This window comes from Talpa occidentalis, unplaced genomic scaffold, assembly GCF_014898055.3.
Source record: "Talpa occidentalis isolate TD23 unplaced genomic scaffold, MPIMG_talOcc4v2.1 talOcc4.11, whole genome shotgun sequence".
Classification (NCBI taxonomy): domain Eukaryota; kingdom Metazoa; phylum Chordata; class Mammalia; order Eulipotyphla; family Talpidae; genus Talpa; species Talpa occidentalis.
In genome coordinates this window covers 12,942,160-12,964,552 of record NW_023601104.1, presented here as the reverse complement: position 1 = coordinate 12,964,552, position 22,393 = coordinate 12,942,160, and the positions used below count along the sequence as shown (strand labels likewise).

Genomic DNA, 22,393 nt, shown 5'->3' with positions numbered 1-22,393 from the left:
GGGCGGACCTGCAGCCGGAGGCCCCAACCCCCTCGCCCGGCTCGGGCCGCAGTGTGGCAGCCGCCGATTGGCGGCGCGCCTCTGACGTCAGGGGGCGGGGCCGGCTGGTAACCGCCGAGTGGCCGCGACGCTGGGCGGGGTCGACGCTGCGAGCCGGAACTCGGTGAGCTGGCGGGCGGGGCGGGGCGGAGCTGAAGTGGGGCGCAGCGAGGCTGGAAACCGACCCTAAGCTGGCGCTGCGTGGGTCGAGTCGAGCTCAGGGGGCGCCAGAGCAGGAGGCGCTGACTCAAGTCAGGGCTGAGTGGGCGGGAAGAGCCTGGGCTGAGGTGAGGCCCAGAGCTGGGATTGAGAGGAGGGAGCGATGGGGTGGACACGCTTGGGACCAGGCACGTTTTCAGAATGTCAGGCTGTTGTGTTGTCTTCAGTTTCTCTTAACTTGGTTTTTCTTTCGAAGGCAACTGTAGGTCTCCCACCGCCTCAGCTCACTGCTTCGGCCGGCCGACTCCCTCAGGTGCAGGTGATGCCCGTTTTCCTTTTGCCCAGCCCCAGGACGCTTGCCCTTGTAGTTGTCGTTTTAAATTAGAATTTTTTTGTTTTGTTTTGTTGTCGTTTTTTTTTTAAACATATCAGAATTTCTTTTTTTTTCTTTTAAGACTTATTTACTTATGCATACGAGAGCTGGGGTACAGGCCAGAGATGCGGGAGGCTGAGAGGATTCCCCAGAGACAGAGTGGGGAACAGAACAGGCAGACTGACTGAAATACACTGCTGAGGGGAGCAGCTGGCGAGATAGGAGAGGTCTGCCTTGCCATGTGGGTTGCTCCCTGGCTAGCTGGGGATTGAACTCGTGCTGCAGAGGCTGCGGATTGCTTCATAGTGTGGTGCTTAACCCTTGCGCCACCAGGGAGGCCCTAGAAATATATATATATATTTTTTAAGATTTATTTATGCATACAAGAACTGGGGTACAGACCGGAGGCGCTTGCGGGGGGGGGGGGGTGTGAGAGAGGATTCACCAGAGACAGAGTGAGAAGCAAAACAGGCAGACTGACTGAAATACACTGCTGAGAAGAGCAGCAGGCGAGCCAGGAGAGGTCTGCTGTGCCATGTAGGTTGCTTCATGGCCGGCCAGGGATCGAACTTGTGTTGCAGTGGCTGCAGTCTCAACCCCTTGCGCCAGCAGAGAGATCCATAAATTAGAAATATTGCCAAGCAAGTGAAAGGAACCAGCCACTTAGTTGTGCAGTCTCAATTACAATTCATACTTTCTTTTGTTTCAAAAAAAAAAATCTTGAATCTTGCTACAATGTTTTTGTTTGTCATCAGGGCTAACAGGGTAGGGAGGAAGAAAAACTCTAATTCTTAGTGTAACTCCAAGAATGAAATGACACTTGATTCTTCTATTTTATTTTAAAGGACATGGCCACTTATCACCCTTATCAGCGACCAGGACACATGCCACTGCCCAGAGCTGATGCCATTCGTTCGCGCCTTATTGATACTTTCTCTCTCATTGAGCATCTGCAAGGGATAAGCCAAGCTGTGCCACGGCACACTATCAAAGAGTTAGTTGGTCAGTAGCTTGTTTCTGAACTAGTATAAATGCAGGATTCCCATTCACACCCTCCAAAGTGCAGGCAGTAGAGGGAAAATTATAAAGGTGGAAAATTCAGGGGCAGTTGGATTGGGTGCTAGTTTGGAAATCACACCAAATTTGATAAATGGACTGTTTTGTAAGTAAAGCTCTGAATTCAGGAGAAAACACTGCTGAGGGGAACAGCAGGCGATGCAGGAGAGGTCTGCTGGGCCACATTGGTTAGCTCCCTGGCCTGGATAGAACTCAGGCCTCAGTGGATGATGATAGCTTGATAGCATTGAGACTCCAACACCTGTGCCACCAGGGATGCCCATCATTCATTTTTTTAAAACATTTATTTATTTATACGTACCATGTCACTCGTTTTTAGGCTTAGGATAACTACTAACCCTTGTTGACTTAAAAGTTTCACCAAAGACAATTGAAACTTTGAGGGTTGAATCTTCCACCTTTATTCCTGGACATGAACAGTGCTGGTCATAAGCAATACATTAGCTATGAATCCAAACTAATATTAGGTCCCGTGAAAGGAGCTGCAAGGCATGCTTCTGCGCTAGGGCATTCATTAAGTAATCAGTATTTCTGCACTCAGTCCTACCTTTTCTTAACATCCCCCAAAGACTTCTCTTCATATGCTACTATGGACCCTTTTAAATTTTTCTTATAGATCCTGCCCGTCAGAAGAAAGTTATGATGAGAGATCAACATCAACTTGTGCGCTTCTCCATAAAGCCCCGTCATGTAGAACGGATTACACACAGTAAGAGATTGCTGAGCAGACTCCAAGTGCGCTGCAATGAGAGGCCACCTCTTTGCTTGTGGGCTGGATGGGTCCTTGAGAGTATCCTTTCATGCCATTCTCTTCTACCCTCCCCCAACCCCATGCAAACAAACATACACAGAAAATCTTTTATTAATCCTCTCATGAAAAATTTGCACAATCACCATAAAGTTACTGCAGAACCTTTACTCCTTTTTGACATTCATTTTTTCAAAGATTTATTGTATTTATTTATACCTACAAGAAATGGGGTCCAGGCCAGAGGTGTGGGAGGGTGAGAGGATTCACCAGAGACAGAGTGGGGGGCAGAACAGGCAAATTGACTGAAAACACTGCTGAGGGGAACAGCAGGCGATGCAGGAGAGGTCTGCTGGGCCACATTGGTTAGCTCCCTGGCCTGGATAGAACTCAGGCCTCAGTGGATGATGATAGCTTGATAGCATTGAGACTCCAACACCTGTGCCACCAGGGATGCCCATCATTCATTTTTTTAAAACATTTATTTATTTATACGTACAAGAACTGGGGTACAGGCCAGAGGTGCAGGAGGATGAGAGGATTCACGAGAGACAGAGTAGGGAGCAGAACAGACAAATTGACTGAAAACACTGCTGAGGGAAACAGCGGGCGACACAGGAGAGGTCTGCTGCGCCATGGGGGTAGCTCCCTGGCCAGCTGGGGATTGAACTCATGCTACAGAGGCCATGGATAGCTTCATAGTGCTGTGCTTACCCCTTTGTGCCACCAGGGAGGCCCCCACCATTCATTTTATGTAACAATTTTATTGCTTCATCATTAGACTGCTAATTTATTTTTTCCCTTTCAGATTCCATTTTCTTCACATTCTCACTGGTTTGTGCCCTTATTTCAATTGCATAAATCAGAAAGAACTCTACTGTTTGTTTCCTTAAGAGAAAACAGGTTCTATCTTCACAAACTTCATCATCTTCCTCATCTTTTTGAATACAGTCGTACTGATGGTTGAAATAGGTGAGAAGTGACATTGAATGAAAAAGGAAGTAGGTGGGAGTTATTTTCCTTTAAATTGATCATTTTATGTTTTGAATGTCATCTGAATTTAATAGGGACAATTAAGTCTCCTAGAGTAGGAAGTTTGCAACTTTTAAGACCTAGAAACTATTGGAGGGCTCTTGAGAGTGTAGTAAGTAGTCTAGACTCTCAGAGGCAGGTGTAATAGATTCACAAGGAACTGGAAATGTAAAGAACAGTTATATTTCTTTTGTTAGTCATTAAAACTAGTTAAATTAACATTTACTGTTAGATATATCAGTGAATGATTCAACATTTGCATTTTTATAAGTATGTTTAGAAAGAATATTTAACTATGAACAAATATGTAAAGTTAGGCACAACTAAGTTATTAGGTGAGCTGGAAAAATGACTTAAAGACAAAATGACTCTAAAACCAAATTATGTGAAATGTGTTAAGAACAAAGAGATGTTGGAGAATCAATTATGTCCAACAAACTGCTGAGAAATTATGAAAGGACAGTAGAAATAATAACTTTGTTGTTTCATCTTCACTGTATTGGGAGGGGGTTGATTTCCTACTTAAAATAGTCTTAATGCAAAATATTTAAATATCTACAATAGCTTATGTCACTGACCCACAACACTAGTCTATATACTTTGAAGTATTTTATTTCCTCCTTGTATGGGTGAGGATTTTGTACTAAGTCATTCACATTTCCTGTTTGTTGTATGATAACTGAAAAGTATTTGCCTTGTGGGTTTAGGAAGATCGTCTTAAGCATTGCAATAAAGCAAATAGTAGTAAATACACAGAAGTTCCTGCATCTAATGGGCAAAATAAAATAGAATAGCAGTAACCTTTCTATTTGGTAAAACAGCTAAATAGGAAACATGATCTCTGTGCCAGAGGATAGGTGGATTGGCCTGGTAGGAATTACCTTGCAAGCTCATGAAAATTGTATCTTACTAAACACATTCTCATGGTAGAAAGACAGGAGAGACTTTGCAAAGGGAAATAATTTGTGACTAACAGACTTCTTTGAAAAGACTAATTTATCTGATAAACATTAGAACTTGATTTATTTAAGCTTTAAAAAATTTTTCAGGTCACAAAAAATCTTGTTATAGTTAGGGGAAAATAGTAATTAACAACAAATTCTCTAGATCAAAACTCCCAACAATTTTTGTCTTGTGATTTTGTTTCCCAGGACTATATATATCTAATCTCAAAAACTTGCTTGAGGGTTTCACTATTTTTATGTAATATAAAAAAGCAAGTTGAAGTAAAAATATTTTAAAATAACATTATTAAATATATTTTTATGTTATATAATTTCAGCACTCATGTAAGTAATATTTTTTGCCATATTACAAATGATTCATGTTGTTTGTAAAAAAAAAATACATGATTTATCTACAAATGAATTTTTACATAACATTAAGTTTGGTTTAGGCATCAATTATGTTTGTGTATTGTATGTTCAATACATATTATATATTATATGTTCAAGTGTAGATTGAAATTTAATTATGCATTAGGGCATAACAAATAGGAAAAAAAAAACTTTTACATTTGGCTATTCTACTTTGCTCTTTTTTTTTTTTTTAAAGATTTTATTTATTTATTTATACAAGCACTGGGTGCAGTCAGAAGCGCAGGAGGGTGAGAGAATTCACCAGAGCCAGAGCAGGGAACAGAACAGGCAGACTGACGGAAATACACTGCTGAGGGGAGCAGCGGGTGGCAGGAGAGGTCTGTGGCGCCGTGTGGGATCCTCTCTGGCGGCCGGGCATCGAACCGGTGCTGCAGAGGCTGCGGGCAGCTTCACAGTCCAGCACTCAACCGCTGCGCCACCAGGGGAGGCCCTACTTTGCTCTTTTTTAAAAAAAAATTTTTTAAAGATTTATTTATGCATACAAGAACTGGGGAATAGGCCAGAGGTTGGGGGTGAGAGGATTCACCAGAGACAGAGTAGGGAACCGAACAGGGAGCTTGACTGAAATACACAGCTAAGGGTACCAGCGGCTGAGACAGTAGAGGCCTGCTGCGCCATGTGGGTCACCTCCCTGGATAGGGCTCAAACTTGAACTCGTGCTGCAGTGGCTGTGGATAGCTTGGTAGCTCTTTGTCTTTACCTCTGCATCACCAGGGAGGCCCTACTCTGCTCTTTAAATATCAACTGATTTATCTTTAATTTTCATATCTTGTTTGTAAATGATTAGAGAAAGAAAACAAAGATTTAGCTCATTTCAAGTCTCTCTGAAAATAACTTTGCAAATGTCAATAGTCTTGATTTTAAACAAAAAGCTAAGAATAACATCAATATAATCTGCTTTTATATATCAGTTTTTGAGATATTAGAAATAGAATGATGTGCTATAATTTTTTTTTTTTACATTTCAAAAAGGGATAGGTTTATTAGGAAAAGGAGAAAAAGAAAGACACCTGCGTAGTCACAGGCAGGCATGAGAGCTGCTTATACCATATGAAATTTTTGATCAGATGGATAAAGTTTACAGAATCTGATGAAGATTATCTTCAGATAAACTTCTAGGATTAATCTTACATCTTCGTGAAGATGTATTTTAACATCATATTCTGTATTTTATTGTGGGATGTAACTAGTCAAAATCCAATACTAAAAGCAATAGCAATTTAAAAACGTGTAAAGGGCCTCCCCGTGGCGCAGCGGTTGAGCGCTGGGTTGCGAAGCTGCCCGCGGCCTCTGTGGCGCCGGTTCGATCCCCGGCTGCTCCCCGGCCACTGGAGGAGGGTCCCACATGGCGCGCGGACCTCTCCTGCCGCCCGCTGCTCCCCTCAGCAGTGTACTTCGGTCCTTCTGCCTGCTCTGCTCCCCGCTCTGGCTCTGGTGAATTCTCTCACCCTCCCACGCTTCTGACTGTACCCAGTGCATGCATAAACAAAACAAACAAACAAACAAATAAATAAAAATAAAACATGTCTCTATAAAAAAAAAAAAAAAAAAAATAAAATAAAATAAAAACGTGTAAAGCGTCCAAACTACTCAGCAGTTTGTGATGTTTAGGGTGATTGAATAGGCACTTCTGAGCTCCATTAACTGCCAGGAAGTCAGTCATAGTACATTTGAGGCTCTCAAATTGTTCTATTTTAAAGGGGAAAATACTAAATTACTTACTCATAAAAATGGAAATTAAAATAGACCACATTAAGCCTTTAAAATCACAAACTTATGGAACACCTTAGAGGATCCCCAGGGGATTTCAGACTTGTTGGAAAATGCTTTTAGTTGGGGGGAAAAAAAAAGTAAATGCCTGTATCAATACCAGGTTATTCATTTATTTATAAATAATCAAAAAAAAGATGTCGCATAGTGAAATTACCTCATTTAGTAAGCTCTTAAAATAGTGAAATACCAAGTAATAAATTGTGATAATGTCCTATGATGTTATGTGGGTTTATAGATCTTTCTATTTCAAAAAAAACATTCAGGGCCTCCCAGGTGGTGTATCGGTTGAGCGCTGGCTGCGAGGCTGCCCGCAGCCTCTGCAGCACCGGTTCAATCTCCCGCCACCAGTGAGGGTCCCACATGGCGCACAGACCTCTCCTGCCGCCCGCTGCTCCCCTCAGCAGTGTACTTCGGTCCTTCTGCCTGCTCTGCTCCCTGCTCTGGCTCTGGTGAATTCTCTCACCCTCCCGCGCCTCTGACTGTACCCAGTGCTTGTATAAACAAAACAAACAAACAAACAAACAAACAAACAAATAAAATGCCTCTATTAAAAATAAATAAATAAATAAAATAAATGCATTTAAAAAAAAACATTCAATGGAGGTTTATTTTAAGGAAAAGTGAGGAAGATGAGAATGTGTCTCAGCAAGCTCACAGCCATAACTCAGGCAAAGCTGAATACAACCAGAAACTAATAGATTGAGAGCAATTCTAGGGACTAAATAGCAAATACGGTATCAATTCTCAGGACCAAGTATCTCAGAATAGGCCTACTATCAGTCTTTGCTGAAAAGGTTAATGGCACTTTGAGACTTCTCAAAAATGAACATGGTAAGGCCTCCCTGGTGGCGCAAGGGGTTAACACAACCTATGAAGCTGTCCGCAGCCACTGAAGCAAGAGTTCAATTCCAGGCCAGGGAGCTACCCACATGGCGCAGCAGATCTCTCCTGTCTCGGTCTCGCCCGTTGTTTTCCCTCAGCAGTGTATTTTTTTTTTAATAGAGGCATGTTTTATTTATTTGTTTGTTTGTTTGTTTGTTTTGTTTATACATGCACTGGGTACAGTCAGAAGCACGGGAGGGTGAGAGAATTCACCAGAGCCAGAGCAGGGAGCAGAGCAGGCAGAAGGACCGAAGTGCACTGCTGAGGGGAGCAGCGGGCGGCAGGAGAGGTCTGCGCGGCATGTGGGACCCTCCTCCGGTGGCCGGGAGCAGCTGGGGAGCAGCCGGGGAGCAGCCGGGGATCGAACAGGCGCCGCAGAAGCCGCGGGCAGCTTCGCAACCCAGCGCTCAACCGCTGCACCACTGGGGAGGCCCTCAGCAGTGTATTTCAGTCAGTCTGCCTGTTCTGTTTCCCACTCTGTCTCTGGTGAATCCTCTCTCCCCTCCCCCCATCTCTGGCCTGTACCCCAGTTCTTATATGCATAAATAATCTTTTTTAAAAAGTACATGCTAATTAGTAAATACAGTTATGTGGCCTAATACAATGGATGAACAAAAAGTGATAAAGAGAAAAGAAAATTGGAAATTAAACAGAAGTCATTACCCTTACTATAAAGCCATTGGTTATCCACACCTAGAAATATGTACTAGCAATGCTGATAATAATAATGAATATAGTTATTGTATGTTTTATATACTTACCAATATTTATTCCCCATTTTCTGAGGTAAACACTATTTTCCTCACTTTATAGTTGAGAAACATGAGACAGGTTAAGTAACTTCCTTGAGGTAATACACTTGAAAATTGGAAAAGCCTAGTTTCAAGCCCTGATTGTCTGACCCTAGAATTTTGCCCTTATTACTATGTTTTACTCCCTAGAAATCTAAATATTGGTTGTTAGGTCACATTCCCCCTTAGCCCATAACTGAACTAGAAAAGGAAAGCTGACAAATTACAAAAATGGATGTGCTTTCTGTTAAGGTATACTTTAAAAAGTATATGACAGCGTAGAGTGAAAAGATGAGTCTTAGCATCTATAAAATAATGAGAGATAATCTTATATGTTAGAGGACAAGTACTATTGTTATAGTTGAAAAACCTAACTAGGTAACAGTAAATCTAGAAAAAGGAATGGAAACTAGATAAATAATTAAGGCATTAAGGAACTTAAGGTTGTTAAGGTTCTATTTCTAACAGGCTTAAATGCCATTATAGAAGGTAATTATGCAGTTTCACAAATGCCCTTAGGGGCTGCTGATACAGACTCGATATGTTTCTTATGTTCTTGGGATTTTACCAGTCTTACTTTCTTGGTAACTTGGCCAAATCAATATTTAGTCTTACTTGTGAAAGTGCCTGCTTATATCTCACAAAGGAATTGTAAGCTCCATTTGAACTCATGAGTGCAAGATATAATTTTTCAACATTAGCTGTTGTCTTTAGCTGAACACTTATGCAAATTTCAGTGTACTGCTGTCCTCACTAAAGATTAACTTTTCTTGAAACCAATGGGAATTTACCTGATATTCTATGAAGTTATCTGCTGTTTTTCTAGAATAGGAAGTGATGATAAATGACTGCCTAATCATACACATTTTCCTGACTTGTTTCATCAAACTGCAGCCTTTTCTCACACTGAGAGAAGTGTGTTCAAGCGCAGATTTCACTATGAACTCACAACGCTGGCCAAGATTCCTGGGTAGACTTCATTGGGATCCTTAGCTCTATTTCCACTAAGAACCCTTTGCCTTGCTATTGTAGGCCAAAGAATTCCAAGAATTTTTAAGTCATGTTTTCATCTCCAGATAGTATACATTTTTGTTAGTTGATGTAGAGTTGTAGGCAATCACTTCCATTTTTGCTAAGGCAATTTCTGTTTTGCTTCTTTTACCTGGGTTCATTTTGTTACTATAAAATTATCCCTTTCTCCCCAAAAAGTAAAAGTACTTTTTCTTCTGAAATTTGGACCTCCTACTCAAACTATCAGACTCTCTCTCTTTTTTTTTTTTTTCCAAACTATCAGACTCTTCTCTCTAAGACCCTTACCTTAAACTACTTTCACATACTTTTTGGGCTCCTGTTTTATGAAGGCCAAAACAATACAAATTGTAACATTACATTTTCAAGCCTTTAATGTAGTAGTACTCAGCTCCTTTTAATAATCCCACATTTCTTTCCTATTGAGAAAACATTGTATTTTATTGAATCTAAGCTGTTATCAATGGTAAAATGTAATCTGTCTATCACTAGGAAATAAAAAGTATCTTCAATTAAACTGGTAAATACCATTGATTTTAATTATAGTGCAGCCTAATTTCAGAAAAGTTAAAATATGAAAAGCTGTTTATCTTAGAGTTAGAGAAGTATTACATGAAAAAGAAAAATTTACTTAAGAAGAATATAGCCTGAAGAAGCATAGGAATAACTATAGTGTGACTTCACTGCTTTTCAGGAAGGGCCAAACCATTTTGAGAGGGTTGAAGTATGATTCTGTTCTTTTTGTCTTGATCCATTCCAGGATTAGGATGACAATAAATCCATAGCATCATAACACTGACTCTTATTTAACTTTTAAGGCTAGTTTGTTTTGTTTTTATTTAATTATGTTTATTTAGGTTACAGTTATTTTTTAAAAGAGTTATTTATTTATGCATATAAGAGCTGGGGTACAGGCCAGAGGTATAGGGGGTGAGAGGATTCACCAGGGACAGAGTAGGGAATGGAACAGGCAGATTGACTGAAATCCACTGTTGAGGGGAGCAGCGAGTGAGTCAGGAGAGGTCTGCTGCACCGTGGGGGTATCTCCCTGGTCAGGGATTGAACTTGTGCTGCAGTGGCTGCAGATAGCTTCATAGATTGTGTCTTAACCGCTTGTGCCAGCAGGGAGGCCCCAAGGTAATAGTTATTAACAACACTCTATATGTCTCTGGGATATAGGTTAATATCTACAAATGTCATCATACCATGTCCACCACTAGAGTCCCAAGAATCCTCCACCATAGTCCATTGGTTACTTAATCCTTTTGTGCCCACCCCGTCTTCCCTTTCTGGTTGCCTCAGTTCTGCTTTAACCCTATTTTGTTATTTTTGGTTGTTTATTTTTTATTTTTTTTTTTTTTGGTGTGTGGGTTTTTTTTTGTTGTTGTTAAGCCTATTTTGATCTTAATGTTTTATTCTACATCGTGGTGTATATTAAATGTATAAAAAATGTGTAAAAATGATGAGGATTATAAAGGTAATGAGTTAAGCAATAGCAATTTGCAAATAATAGGATTCTAGAGAGAAATTATAGATTTAATTTGCCTTGTAGAACAAAATCAATTTTAGGCAGAAAAGAAAGGGGAAAATTTTAAAAGTTATCAATAAAGAAAGAACCAAATAATTTCTTATTATAACTCAATATGCCCCATGAAGCTGGCTTCTTGTTCCTACATTCCTTATAAAGCCCTTTCCACATCATGGTCTTGTATTTTCATTCTGTTCTCAATACCCCATTGCTTTCTCGTGAAGTTTGGGACTGCGATAACAATACAGTTGGCAGGGTTTTTGGAGAGCAATCCCTTGATTGCCGTGTGACCCCAGAGTAGGAAGACAGGGGCTGCAGCTGTAGATATACTGATATTGGAAGAAGCTGAGTCATAGCTTTTTTTCATGTTCAATTCTGTCCTTTTCTGTATTTCACAGGTTGAAGCAACAATAGTGTTAAGAAGAGAAACTCAAAAATGGAATAACAGTGGGTACAGCTGTAATTTATAGAAGTTTCAGCTTCCCACTTCCTTAACCTTTATTCATTCTTTGCTCTACTCATAGAATTGCTCGAATCCTCAAATACTAATCTGTGGCCACTGAAGCTGACTCTGGAGTTGGCAGCTTGGTTCATCTTGCTTATTTTCATCTTGGAGATCCTTCTTATGTGGCTCTCCAACTTTTTCCACTTCTGGAAGAATGCCTGGAATCTCTTTGACTTTGTTATCACCATATTGGTAAGGATAGATTTCCTGTGAATTAGTTTAGTGGCTGAGGAATGTGCCTGGGTGAATCAAAATGACAAGTAAAGATAATTAGATCAGAGGATGAAAGAAATAGAAATGTACCTAACTTCTCTATTTTGATTTTTTTCTAAATTAAAAGTCAGTCATTGCAGGTATTAGGAGCAAGGTAGCATCTAACAGCACTGTTAATCCCAGTGATAACAGCTACCATTTACTTAGCAGTTACTGATTGCCAACCACTGTTCTAAGTGTTTTACATGTATTTTCTTATCTGAGCTCCATAAAAACCCAGCAAGATAAACACTTATCCCCTTTATGTCTGAATGAGATGAAATACAGGTTTTAAGTAATTTTATATAGAAAGGCTGAATAGGAAACAACCCCTAAAGAATGTCATTCAAGATAAGCCCAAGGAACTATGGAGATAATGAGATAAAGAAAGGACAGCCATGTGGGGATGCTTTGGGGTATATTTTACTTACAATTTGTGTTTCCCACAGTCCCTGATTCCAGAAGTTGTGGTGCTGGGAGGGGTAGAAGGTCAGTCTGTATGGCTCAAGTTGCTGAGGATCTGCCGGGTGCTAAGGTCTCTCAAACTCTTTGCACGGTTCCGTCAAATTCGAGTCATTATTTTGGCCCTGGTCAGGGCCCTCAAGGTGATTTGACTGTTGCAGCTAAACCAGGTGGGCAAGGTAGATAAACATGGGGCTTAATATGAAGCAAGTCTGGGTGAGTCAAGGAAGGCAATGAAAGATCCTGTGAAATATTATTTGATGAGAAAGGGGTGTGGGCAAGCTGCTGTGGCCTAGAGATGACTGGGATCAGTACTGGACATGACTTGGTTTGGTGTGGGGGGTTGACAGGGTGGTCTTGACTAGACTATAGGTAGAGATCAACCTAGTCTGGCTCAGTTCTGACTTGAGGTCATGGCTTCTAGAGCATGACCTTCCTCTGGCTGTTGCTGCTCATCTTCTTCTATGTTTTTGCCGTGGCTGGTGTCTACTTCTTCGAGAGTTACACTCGTTCACCTCGCCAGGACCTGCAATACCAGATGTTCTTCTCGTAGGCAGACCTGGGGGAATTTTGGGTGGGGGGAGAGAATTTGGGTGAAAGACGGGGAACCTAGTTCAAATAATAGTCATACAAAAAGATTTGTTTATTGTAAGAAACTGGAATAGAACACAGTAAGGAGAGGGAAAGAAAAAGCAGATAGTAACTGGTATTAGCTCAGACTTTGAGGATAGGGCAACTAGTCCAGGTTTGCTCTGCAGTTTGTAAATTTAAAAACACCCTCATTAACCATCTTTAAATAGAGTATACTCTACTGGTTAAACCTTGGTTTCTATGCCTTAGTTACCTCTTTTGAAAAATGAGAATTGTGGCACTGCCTTGTAAGAGTATAAGAAAAAATGAAATAATACATTTTAGCACTTAGCACTGAGTGATCACTAAATATTCCTTTGATTCTCAAGCATGGCCAGTGGTTTTACCCCAACCTTGGTATGGGGATTATACCTTTATATACTGACTCTCATTCAAAAGTAAAATTCTGATAAGATCTTTGTATAGAGAACACTGATTACTAGTGAAAGTCAATTTGGGTTTAGAGGAGATAACGTTATTTATGAAATGGAATCCAATTTTGTTATCACCTCTCAATTATCTTAGACTGACAGGTAGTTTTGTAAGAGTATTGAATTAAGAAAATCCTAGCATTCATGCTATCAGGCCCTGGTGTTTCAATAAATTGTAGAAGGAGAACTAAAAAGGAAATAAGAAAAATTTAGATACCTCCTGAGACCTTTCATGATGTAGTCATTCTCATTTGTTATGGAGAGTCATAAATGTTTATGTCACATATCCATGCATTTACTTAATCTACTAGTTCATAACAGCAAATTAAGAAGGAATAATGTTTGCTAAATTTGTAAATGATCTGTTAGGTGAAGTCCATAGAACAGTGGAGAATGAATTTATGAAAAGTTATACATACTACTCAATAAGTAAGTAGTGAAAAAATTCTTAAAAACTTACTTATTGAGTGGGGGAAGCAAATATTGTCAAAAAAAAATTTAAAAATGTTAAATGTTAAAAAATAAAATAGGGCCTCCCGGTGGCGCAGCGGTTGAGCGCTGGGTTGCGAAGCTGCCCGTGGCCTCTGTGGCGCCGGTTCGATCCCCAGCTGCTCCCCGGCCACCGGAGGAGGGTCCACATGGCGCGCAGACCTCTCCTGCTGCGCGCTGCTCCCCTCAGCAGTGTACTTCGGTCCTTCTGCCTGCTCTGCTCCCCGCTCTGGCTCTGGTGAATTCTCTCACCCTCCCGTGCTTCTGACTGTACCCAGTGCTTGTATAAATAAATAAATAAATCTTTTTAAAAAAAAAATAAAATAAAATAAAATAAAATAAAGCAAAAAAAACCCACAAAAAAACAAAAAACAAAAAAACTTACTTATTGAGTACCTCCTATACGCCAGATACAAATGGAATAGTGAGAGATAGTCACAGATAGGAAAACTTGATTAAACATCTTCAGATTAAAGAATGACTTACTAAAAATTTGAATGTGTTAAAAAAGGAACCAAAGTCAGAGCAAACTACATATAAATGCTTTTATGTTGCTTTAAGAGTGAGAATGGTACTGTTTCTGAGAGATTTGGGTCTCTGTACTATTTATAAACACACTTCCTTTTTTTCTTTAGGGACATACTGAATTCCCTGGTGACAGTGTTCATTCTCTTCACTTTGGATCATTGGTATGCACTGCTTCAGGATACCTGGAAGGTGCCTGAAGTCAGCCGTACCTTCAGCAGCATCTATGTCATCCTCTGGTTGTTACTTGGTTCCATTATTTTTCGAAATATCATAGTAGCCTTAATGGGTAAGGATAGAAGAAGTAAAACTAGGTGGAGGGATAATCAAGAAGAAGAAATTAGGGTGATTATGGTTAGAGAGAGACTGGTGTAGCGGGAAGGCTATAATAGGGCCTGCAATGGATATTTTACTTGGCTTCTCCCAACCTAAGCCCACTAGTCACCACTATCTCCCAATTTCTAATGGTCCTTTGGTGCAGTTACTAACTTCCAGAATATCAGAAATGAGCTGAATGAGGAGATGACACATCTGGAGGTTCAGCACAAAGCTGACATGTTCAAACGGCATATTATCCAGAGGTATGCTTCCCCATTTTCAAACCCAACTTTGTTTCAAGAGTTTCCTGACCTCCTTCCCTGTTTCACCCTAAACTTTGATCTCATTCTCCACTTTGTGACAGAAGATTTGCCCCACGATTAGAATTCCCCACTCCAGAATATGGCCTGATTCTTGTTTTCCACTGTCGAGGCTTCCCCACTCTTTTTTATACCTTTATTACAATTTGTTCTCCCTGCTCCATTTTCTTCATTTTCTAATCTGATTCTTGTCCTACTACACTACTACTTCAGCATAGCTATCTTATTTTTATTCTTTGTTTGTTTGTTTGTTTTGCTTTGCAGGCGGCAAAACCTGCCAATGGAGGGACAGAGGTCAAGCGTTAGCAAAGCCACTGTCAGGTTAGACGTATATATGTGAAATGGGATGAATGTATCTGGGGGAGGAGTGGGTAGAAAACCAAAGATGATTTATTCAATAATTAATTATTGTAGTGGTTCAGTGGTGGTCCCCTGAAAAATATGTCTATATCCTAACCCCCTGCAACCTGTGAAAGTGACCTTATATGGAAAAAGGCTCTTTGCAGATGTAAGTTAAATATTTTGGGATATGATCATCCTGGATTATCCAGGTAGGATTTAGGCAGGCCCTAAATACAGTGACATGAATCCTTATAAGAGATAGAGAGGAGAAGGCATAGATTTAGAGAATAGAAGGAAATGTAAAGATGAAGATAAGAGATTATAGTGATGCAGCAATAAGCCAGAGGAAGCTAAAGTATTCAGAAGCTAGACAAAGGAAGAGACCTTCTCCAGAGTTTCCAGAGGATGTTATGGCCCTCCAAACATCTTGATTTCAGAACTTGACTTTCAGAACTCTGAGAGAATAAATTTCTGTTGTTTTAAGCTACAAAGTTTGTGGTAATTTGTTACAGCAGCCACAGGAAGCTAACACAAATACCCTCTATAAAACATACTATTCTAGACTCTAAGTATTCAACAGTAAACACCAGAGTATGAGAAAGAAGATACTCATTTGTTTATTGAACAAATATAATAATTTTTGAGTGTCTGTTAGGTGTTTTGGGATTTATCAGTGAACAAAATAGATAACTCTTCTCACTGAGCTGGTGTGCTAGTAGTGGGGAAGAGACAATATACAAAGGCCATATTAAATAGGTAAATTAATATATTAAACTATAAGAATTATAAAAATGAAAAGAACAGGTTAAGGGGGTTAGAGTATAAGATGGGGGTTGTAGATGTATTGCATTGTAACAGTGGTATTTGAACTAAGACTTGGAGGAGGTGAGGGGATTACTATGTGGAGATCTATAGAAAGTGTGCTATAGGCAGAGGGAACAGCTAGTATAAGTGTTCTAATCCAGAACATGCCTGCTGTGTTTCTGAAACAGCAAGGAAGCCATTGTGGTTAGAGCAGAGTGAGCAGGGAGAGAAGTGCTAAGAAATGAGGCCAGAGAAATACTGGGTACTTGACTTGATCCAGCAGGACTATGGGGGCTTTTGTAGGGACTTAGTTGACTCTGAGTAAACTAGAGAGCAGAGCAGTGACATGAAGTGGCTTATATTTAACAAGGTTTATTCTGGTTCTTGTGTTGATGATAGACTATATAAGGACATGGAGGAACCTCCCAGTTCAGGAAGGTCAGGAAGCTAGGCTGCTCTTTAGGAAAGAGGTGATGGTGATTCAGGCCACAGTGGTACCAATGAGAAAAGATATATTGAAGGTAAAATCACCAGGATTTCTCAGATCTAGAGAAGAGTTAAGGATGACTCTGGAGTCTTAACTGAGTGATTAGAAAGATGGATTAGCAGAAATGGGGAAGAGTGGGTGGAAGAGGTTTGGTGGATAAAGAAGTCAGTTTTGCTTGAATCTGAGATGTCTACAAGACATCCCAGTGGTGATCTGTGAGTAAAATTTGTATACACAAGTTTGGATTGAGGAGTGATAGCTGGCCTAGAGGTTTAAATTTATATTTAGTAGGCATTAAAACTCAGGATATGGGGCCTCCCTGGTGGCGCAAGGGGTTAAGACGCAGCCTATGATGCTTGCAACAGCCACTGTAGCACGAGTTTGATCCCCAGCCAGGAAGCAACCCACATGGCTCAGCAGACCTCTCCTGACTCACCCACTGCTCCCCTCAGCAGTGTATTTCAGTCAATCTGCCTGTTCTGTTCCCCACTCTGTCTCTGGTGAATCCTCTCACCCCCCCCCAACAACTCTGGCCTGTACTCCAGGTCTTATATGCATAAATTAAAAACCTTTTTTTTAAAAAAAAAAAAAAGCAAAAAAACTCAGGAGATGTATCCACCAAAGGATTAACTGTGGTTGGAGAAGACAAAAAGATCAAGAGCTGAATCCAGGGTCCCTCTCCTGTTAAGAGATGGAATCAAGAGGGCAAAGGCCATACTTGTGGTGCAATAGGCATAAGACCATAAAGTCGGGAGCTAAAGCTTGCCAAAATAATGTAGTATGTGGAAACCTGAGTAAAATTGAGTAAAAAGCTGTGTGGGTGGTAAGGGGTAGTGGTAGGGATATATATCAGAGGATCAGTGAGTTTGAAAGTGCATAAGTTGAAGTCCTAGCTCTAGGGTATGGCCAGGGCCAGGCCCAGAATCATGAAAGGACTAAGCACATCTTGTAAGGGTATTTGGAGCAATAAAATTTCCCCTTTCTGACAGAAAAGAAAGTCAAGAGGAATTATCACCCATATCAGAAATACCTTCTCAAGAAATACCTACTGAAATGACTTCAGAAACACCTCCATTAAAATCAAAAGTGCCTATGTCAAAACCAAAAAAGCCTGTATCTTCTTACTCCACGGATCCTTCCTCCCCTCGATCATCATCACCATCGTCATCATCTTCATCTTCCTCTTCTGAGTCCAAATTTTGGGACTCTATTGGTAAGCAGAGTTTTTTCTGCTCTTAATTACTTTTTTTGGTGCTTTTTCATTTCCCTTGTACTTTTTTTGGGGGGATGGGTGGGGGTGGGTAAGTGTGACTGTGGCAATTTTTGCCTATTGTAAAAAAGTGGTCTTTTGGTGTTGTGCCCTTTTCTGTCCCTACTTCCTGTTTCTCTTTTATCCCTGCCCCCCCCCCACATACACACCATAGGATTTATCATCTTTTACCCAACATCCACAAATATGGCTATTTTTTTTTAAAGATTTATTTATTTATTATTTATACAAGCACTGGGTATAGTCAGAAGCGCGGGAAGGTGAGAGAATTCACCAGAGCCAGAGCAGGAGCAGAGCAGGCAGAAAGACCGAAGTACACTGCTGAGGGGAGCAGCGGGTGGCAGGAGAGGTCTGCGTGCCATGTGGGACCCTTGCCTGGCAGCCGGGGATCGAACCGGCGCTGCAGAGGCTGCGGGCAGCTTCACAACCCAGCGCTCAACCGCTGCGCCACCGGGGAGGCCCATGGCTATTTTTTTTAAAGATTTATTTATTTATGCGTACAAGAACTGGGATACAGGCCAGAGGTGTGGGGGTGGTGAGAGAATTCACAGGAGACAGAGTAGGGAACAAATCAGGCAGACTGATGAAATACACTGCTGAGGGGAGCAGCAGGCAAGATTGGAGAGGTCTGCTGCGCCATGTGGGTAACTTCCTGGTGGGGGATCGAACCCGTGCTGCAGTGACTGCAGACAGCTTCATAGGTTGCGTCTTAACCCCTTGCACCACCAGGGAGGCCCTAAATATGTCTATGTTTTTAAGAAAATTTCCTCCCTCTAGATAACTTGGACTGGGAGACTCATGTGCACCAGAATCTGCCTGGACTAATGGAAATGGATCAGGATGAGCGAGTTGTTTGGCCTAGAGATTCACTCTTCCGATATTTTGAGTTACTAGAAAAACTTCAGTATAACCTAGAGGAGCGTAAGCGGTTACAAGAGTTTGCAGGTATGGATTGAGGGCAGTCAGGGGAACCAGGAATTAAATAGATGGGAGTAGTATTTATATCTAGGGAGAAAGAAGAGGGTATCCATTATTTGGCATCTCAGCTTCTGAATTTCCATCTCACACCTAAAAATAGCAAATCCATGGCTCAGCACATCACATTCTGGACATATGTTCTGGTATCTTCTCACCTAGAGAGAATCTGGCAACTCTGCCTCACTAGTAAGTTACACCTTAATACCATGAGGTCTAAGAGTGACTCTCCCAAGTGGAGAGTATCTAATTCCAGTTGTTTGGAATTAGGGCCAAGTAAGCTCTTGCTTGATTTGAGAAGCTCACCTGCTTTGGTACATGTTTCTTTTTCTAAAGGTCATATTTCAGACCTGCACAGTGGAGCTTCAGGCTCTATGGGGATTAGACAGTGACTAGAATGCCCACAGTGCCCACTGCCTCCAATCCCCAAAAGAATTTTATGAACTACAGACTTTTCTTTCATTCACCTCCTTCTATTATCAGCCTACGAAGAAAGAAGTATGTGATTTAAGTGGTAGAGTTCGATGATTTAAGCTGAGAGATACCTGATCAAAGTTGTTTCCTTTCAATTCCTCACTTGAAATTCCACCACTGGGAGATGAATTTGGATTAATAACTGTTTTTTACAGTTTAACATAGACTAGTATTACCTTCCTTACACCTAATTGAAATGAACACAAGGTGAAAACAAAAATTAGGACAGAGGAATGTTATGTGTGGGTGGTGGATACAGGAGGGTAACAAGAGGAATTTCTAATGTTGGAACATGGAATTTAGAGCAGGACATCAGACAGATTTTGCTCACTTCAAAATGTTGCTTGAAGTTAGTTTTGCTCTTTCTTCTTGTCTCCAACCCTTCCTTCCTACTTGTTCTCTGGGGAGAACAAAGTTAAGGAGAAGGTGGCAAGTTGGCTTCTTTAATCCCAATTAATTCATCTATGACAGAGTAAAGATTCATATAGTTTAATTTAAAGTAAAGATTAATAAAGATTTTTGCGGGACCGTAGAACCCCAAAAAGCAGGGTTTTCACCAGACATTTGCGTGTTCGGATGTTCTTAGCTCTTTAGCCTCACAGTCTGTTTCTTTACAGTGCAGGCACTGATGAACTTGGAAGACATGTAAAATGACAATGGATGCTTCCATGTCTTTGGCAAAGATAGCGAAGGGGAGAAATGGAGATGGAGAATTCAAAGTGTAAATGTCTAATAAATACTGCTGATAATTGCGCAGTGGTCTTGTCTCTGAGAGACGGGATACTGAAAGGTACAAGGTCAGGTGTAAAGTGACCAGTGCCAGTGGAGCCTGTGGTTCTTGGCTTTCTACTCTTACTGCAGTTCCTGAGCCTGACTCTTACCTTGACTCTCACCTCTCCTTTCTTGCAACTTTTGCTTCCTGATAAAGTCCTAATTTCACCCTTTCCCTCTCCAGTGTGTACAGAACTCTCTTGGGATGGTAGGATGAGAGGATCCCAGGAGCTGGTAGTGTGACTAATTGAAAACTATTGTTTCTGTTGCCTACTCTTTGACTACCACACAAATTAAATTAATCAAATGTCATTTTTACCTATTTCTGAGCCAAAAGAGAGTCCCTTTAGTCCATTCCCTTACCACACTGTAGGAGAGTTCAAATCAGTAAGTGTGTCATAGACTTTTACATTAAAAGGCACCTAAGGGCCTCCCCTGGTGGCGCAGCAGTTGAGCGCTGGGTTGCGAAGCTGCCCGCAGCCTCTGCATCCTGGTTCAATCCGCCGCTGTCAGGCAAGGGTCCCACATGGTGTGCAGACCTCTCCTGCCGCCCGCTGCTCCCCTCAGCAGTGTATTTCTCGTCAGTCTGCCTGTTCTACTCCCCACTCTGGCTCTGGTGAATTCTCTCACCCTCCTGCTCTTCTGACTGTACCCAGTGCTTGTATAAATAAATAAAAATAAATCTTTAAAAAAAAAAGGGAAACTCCTTTAAAAAAATAAAATAAAAGGCACTTAAGAATTAATCTAGGGCCTCCCCGGTGGCGCAGCGGTTGAGCGCTGGGTTGCGAAGCTGCGCGCGGCCTCTGCGGCGCCGGTTCGATCCCCGGCTGCTCCCCGGCCACCAGAGGAGGGTCCCACATGGCGCGCAGACCTCTCCTGCCGCTGGCTGCTCCCCTCAGCAGTGTACTTCGGTCCTTCTGCCTGCTCTGCTCCCCGCTCTGGCTCTGGTGAATTCTCTCGCCCTCCCGTGCTTCTGACTGTACCCAGTGCTTGTATAAACAAAACAAACAAACAAACCAGCAAACAAATAAATAAAGCATGCCTCTATAAAAAAAAAAAAAAAAAAAAAGAATTAATCTAGCTCCCATTAAAGCATGAACACCTTTTCTTTTTTTTTCTTAAAGAGGCATGTATTTTATTTATTTATTTGTTTGTTTATACATGCACTGGGTACAGTCAGAAGCGCGGGAGGGTGAGAGAATTCACCAGAGCCAGAGCGGGGAGCAGAGCAGGCAGAAGGACCCAAGTACACTACTGAGGGGAGCAGCCAGCGGCAGGAGAGGTCTGCGCGCCATGTGGGACCCTCCTCTGGTGGCCGGGGAGCAGCCGGGGATCTAACCGGCGCCGAAGAGGCCGTGGGGGAGCTTCGCAACCCAGCGCTCAACCACTGCGCCACCTGGGAGGCCCAGGAACACCTTTTCAAACAACACAGATGGACTATCTGGCTGATATTTTTAGCACTCATCAATGGATTTTGTTTGCAGTAATTATTACTATGGTACTTGATTTCTCTCGTTCCTTCTACACTTATTAATTGTAATTCCTTTGTAAACAATTATTTCTTGGGCCTCCCTGGTGGTGCAAGGGATTAAGACGCAACCTATGAAGCAGTCTGCAGCCACTGCAGCATGAGTTCAATCCCAGGCCAGGAACCTACCCACATAGCACAGCAGACCTCTCCTGTCTCACCCACTGCTCCCCTCAGCAGTGTGTTTCAGTCATTCTGCCTGTTCTGTTCCCCACTCTATCTCTGGTGAATCCTCTTACACACACACACACCCACCACCTCTGGCCTGTATGCCAGTTCTTGTGTGCATAAATAGATGAATAGATAAATCATTAAAAAAAAAATCTCTTCTTGTGTATATGTGGCACATATACACAATGGACTAATACTCAGCAATCAAAAAAGATAAACTCAGGCATCCCCGGTGGCGCAGCGGTTGAGCGCTGGGTTGCGAAGCTGCCCGCGGCCTCTGCGGCGCCGGTTCGATCCCCTGCTGCTCCCTGGCCACCAGAGGAGGGTCCCACATGGCGCACAGACCTCTCCTGCCGCTGGCTGCTCCCCTCAGCAGTGTACTTGGGTCCTTCTGCCTGCTCTGCTCCCCACTCTGGCTCTGGTGAATTCTCTCACTCTCCCGCGCTTCTGACTATACCCAGTGCATGTATGAACAAAAACAAACAAACAAATAAATAAAACATGCCTCTATTAAAAAAAAAAAAAAAGATAAACTCATGCAATTTTCAGCAACATGGATGAAGCTGGAAGGGATCATGCTCAACAAAATAAGCCAGAAAGAAAAGGAAAAATACCAGATGGTCTCACTCATAGCAGTAATTTAGAAAACCTAAATAAGGGACCAGGAAAAAACCTAATTATAATAAAGTAAAAATCAAAATCAACAAACAACTGTAAACCAGAGACACACTGCGGGGGGATGGAGGGGAGGAAGGATTAGGATCAAAACAAGGAGTGGGTGGGAATTGTATGGGGACTATAACCAAGATGAAAATGCATACATTGTGCA

General features: G+C 41.6%; 1 protein-coding gene across 1 annotated transcript; it reads left to right on the top strand.

Moving 5' to 3' along the window:
* The first annotated feature begins 131 nt into the window (after positions 1-131).
* CATSPER2 (cation channel sperm associated 2) lies at positions 132-20,262 on the top strand. Its single transcript, XM_037502363.2, has 14 exons — positions 132-163; positions 455-517; positions 1,417-1,573; positions 2,265-2,438; positions 3,300-3,368; positions 11,335-11,507; positions 12,017-12,172; positions 12,454-12,578; positions 14,215-14,393; positions 14,586-14,685; positions 15,007-15,063; positions 17,365-17,588; positions 18,423-18,590; positions 19,712-20,262. Exons 3-14 carry the CDS (start codon positions 1,420-1,422, stop codon positions 19,741-19,743), a joined length of 1,611 nt encoding a protein of 536 aa, XP_037358260.1. The 5' UTR covers positions 132-163; positions 455-517; positions 1,417-1,419; the 3' UTR covers positions 19,744-20,262.
* Positions 20,263-22,393: the final 2,131 nt, after the last annotated feature.

What these genes read in the sequence shown, in the direction of transcription:
- CATSPER2 (XM_037502363.2), top strand. Translation starts at nt 1,420, where the DNA reads ATGGCCACTTATCACCCTTATCAGCGACCAGGACACATGCCACTGCCC. An exon ending in CCCTGGTCAGGGCCCTCAAG is followed by an intron (nt 12,173 to 12,453) that starts GTGATTTGACTG and finishes CATGGCTTCTAG; the next exon opens with AGCATGACCTTCCTCTGGCT. An exon ending in CAATACCAGATGTTCTTCTC is followed by an intron (nt 12,579 to 14,214) that starts GTAGGCAGACCT and finishes TTTTTTCTTTAG; the next exon opens with GGACATACTGAATTCCCTGG.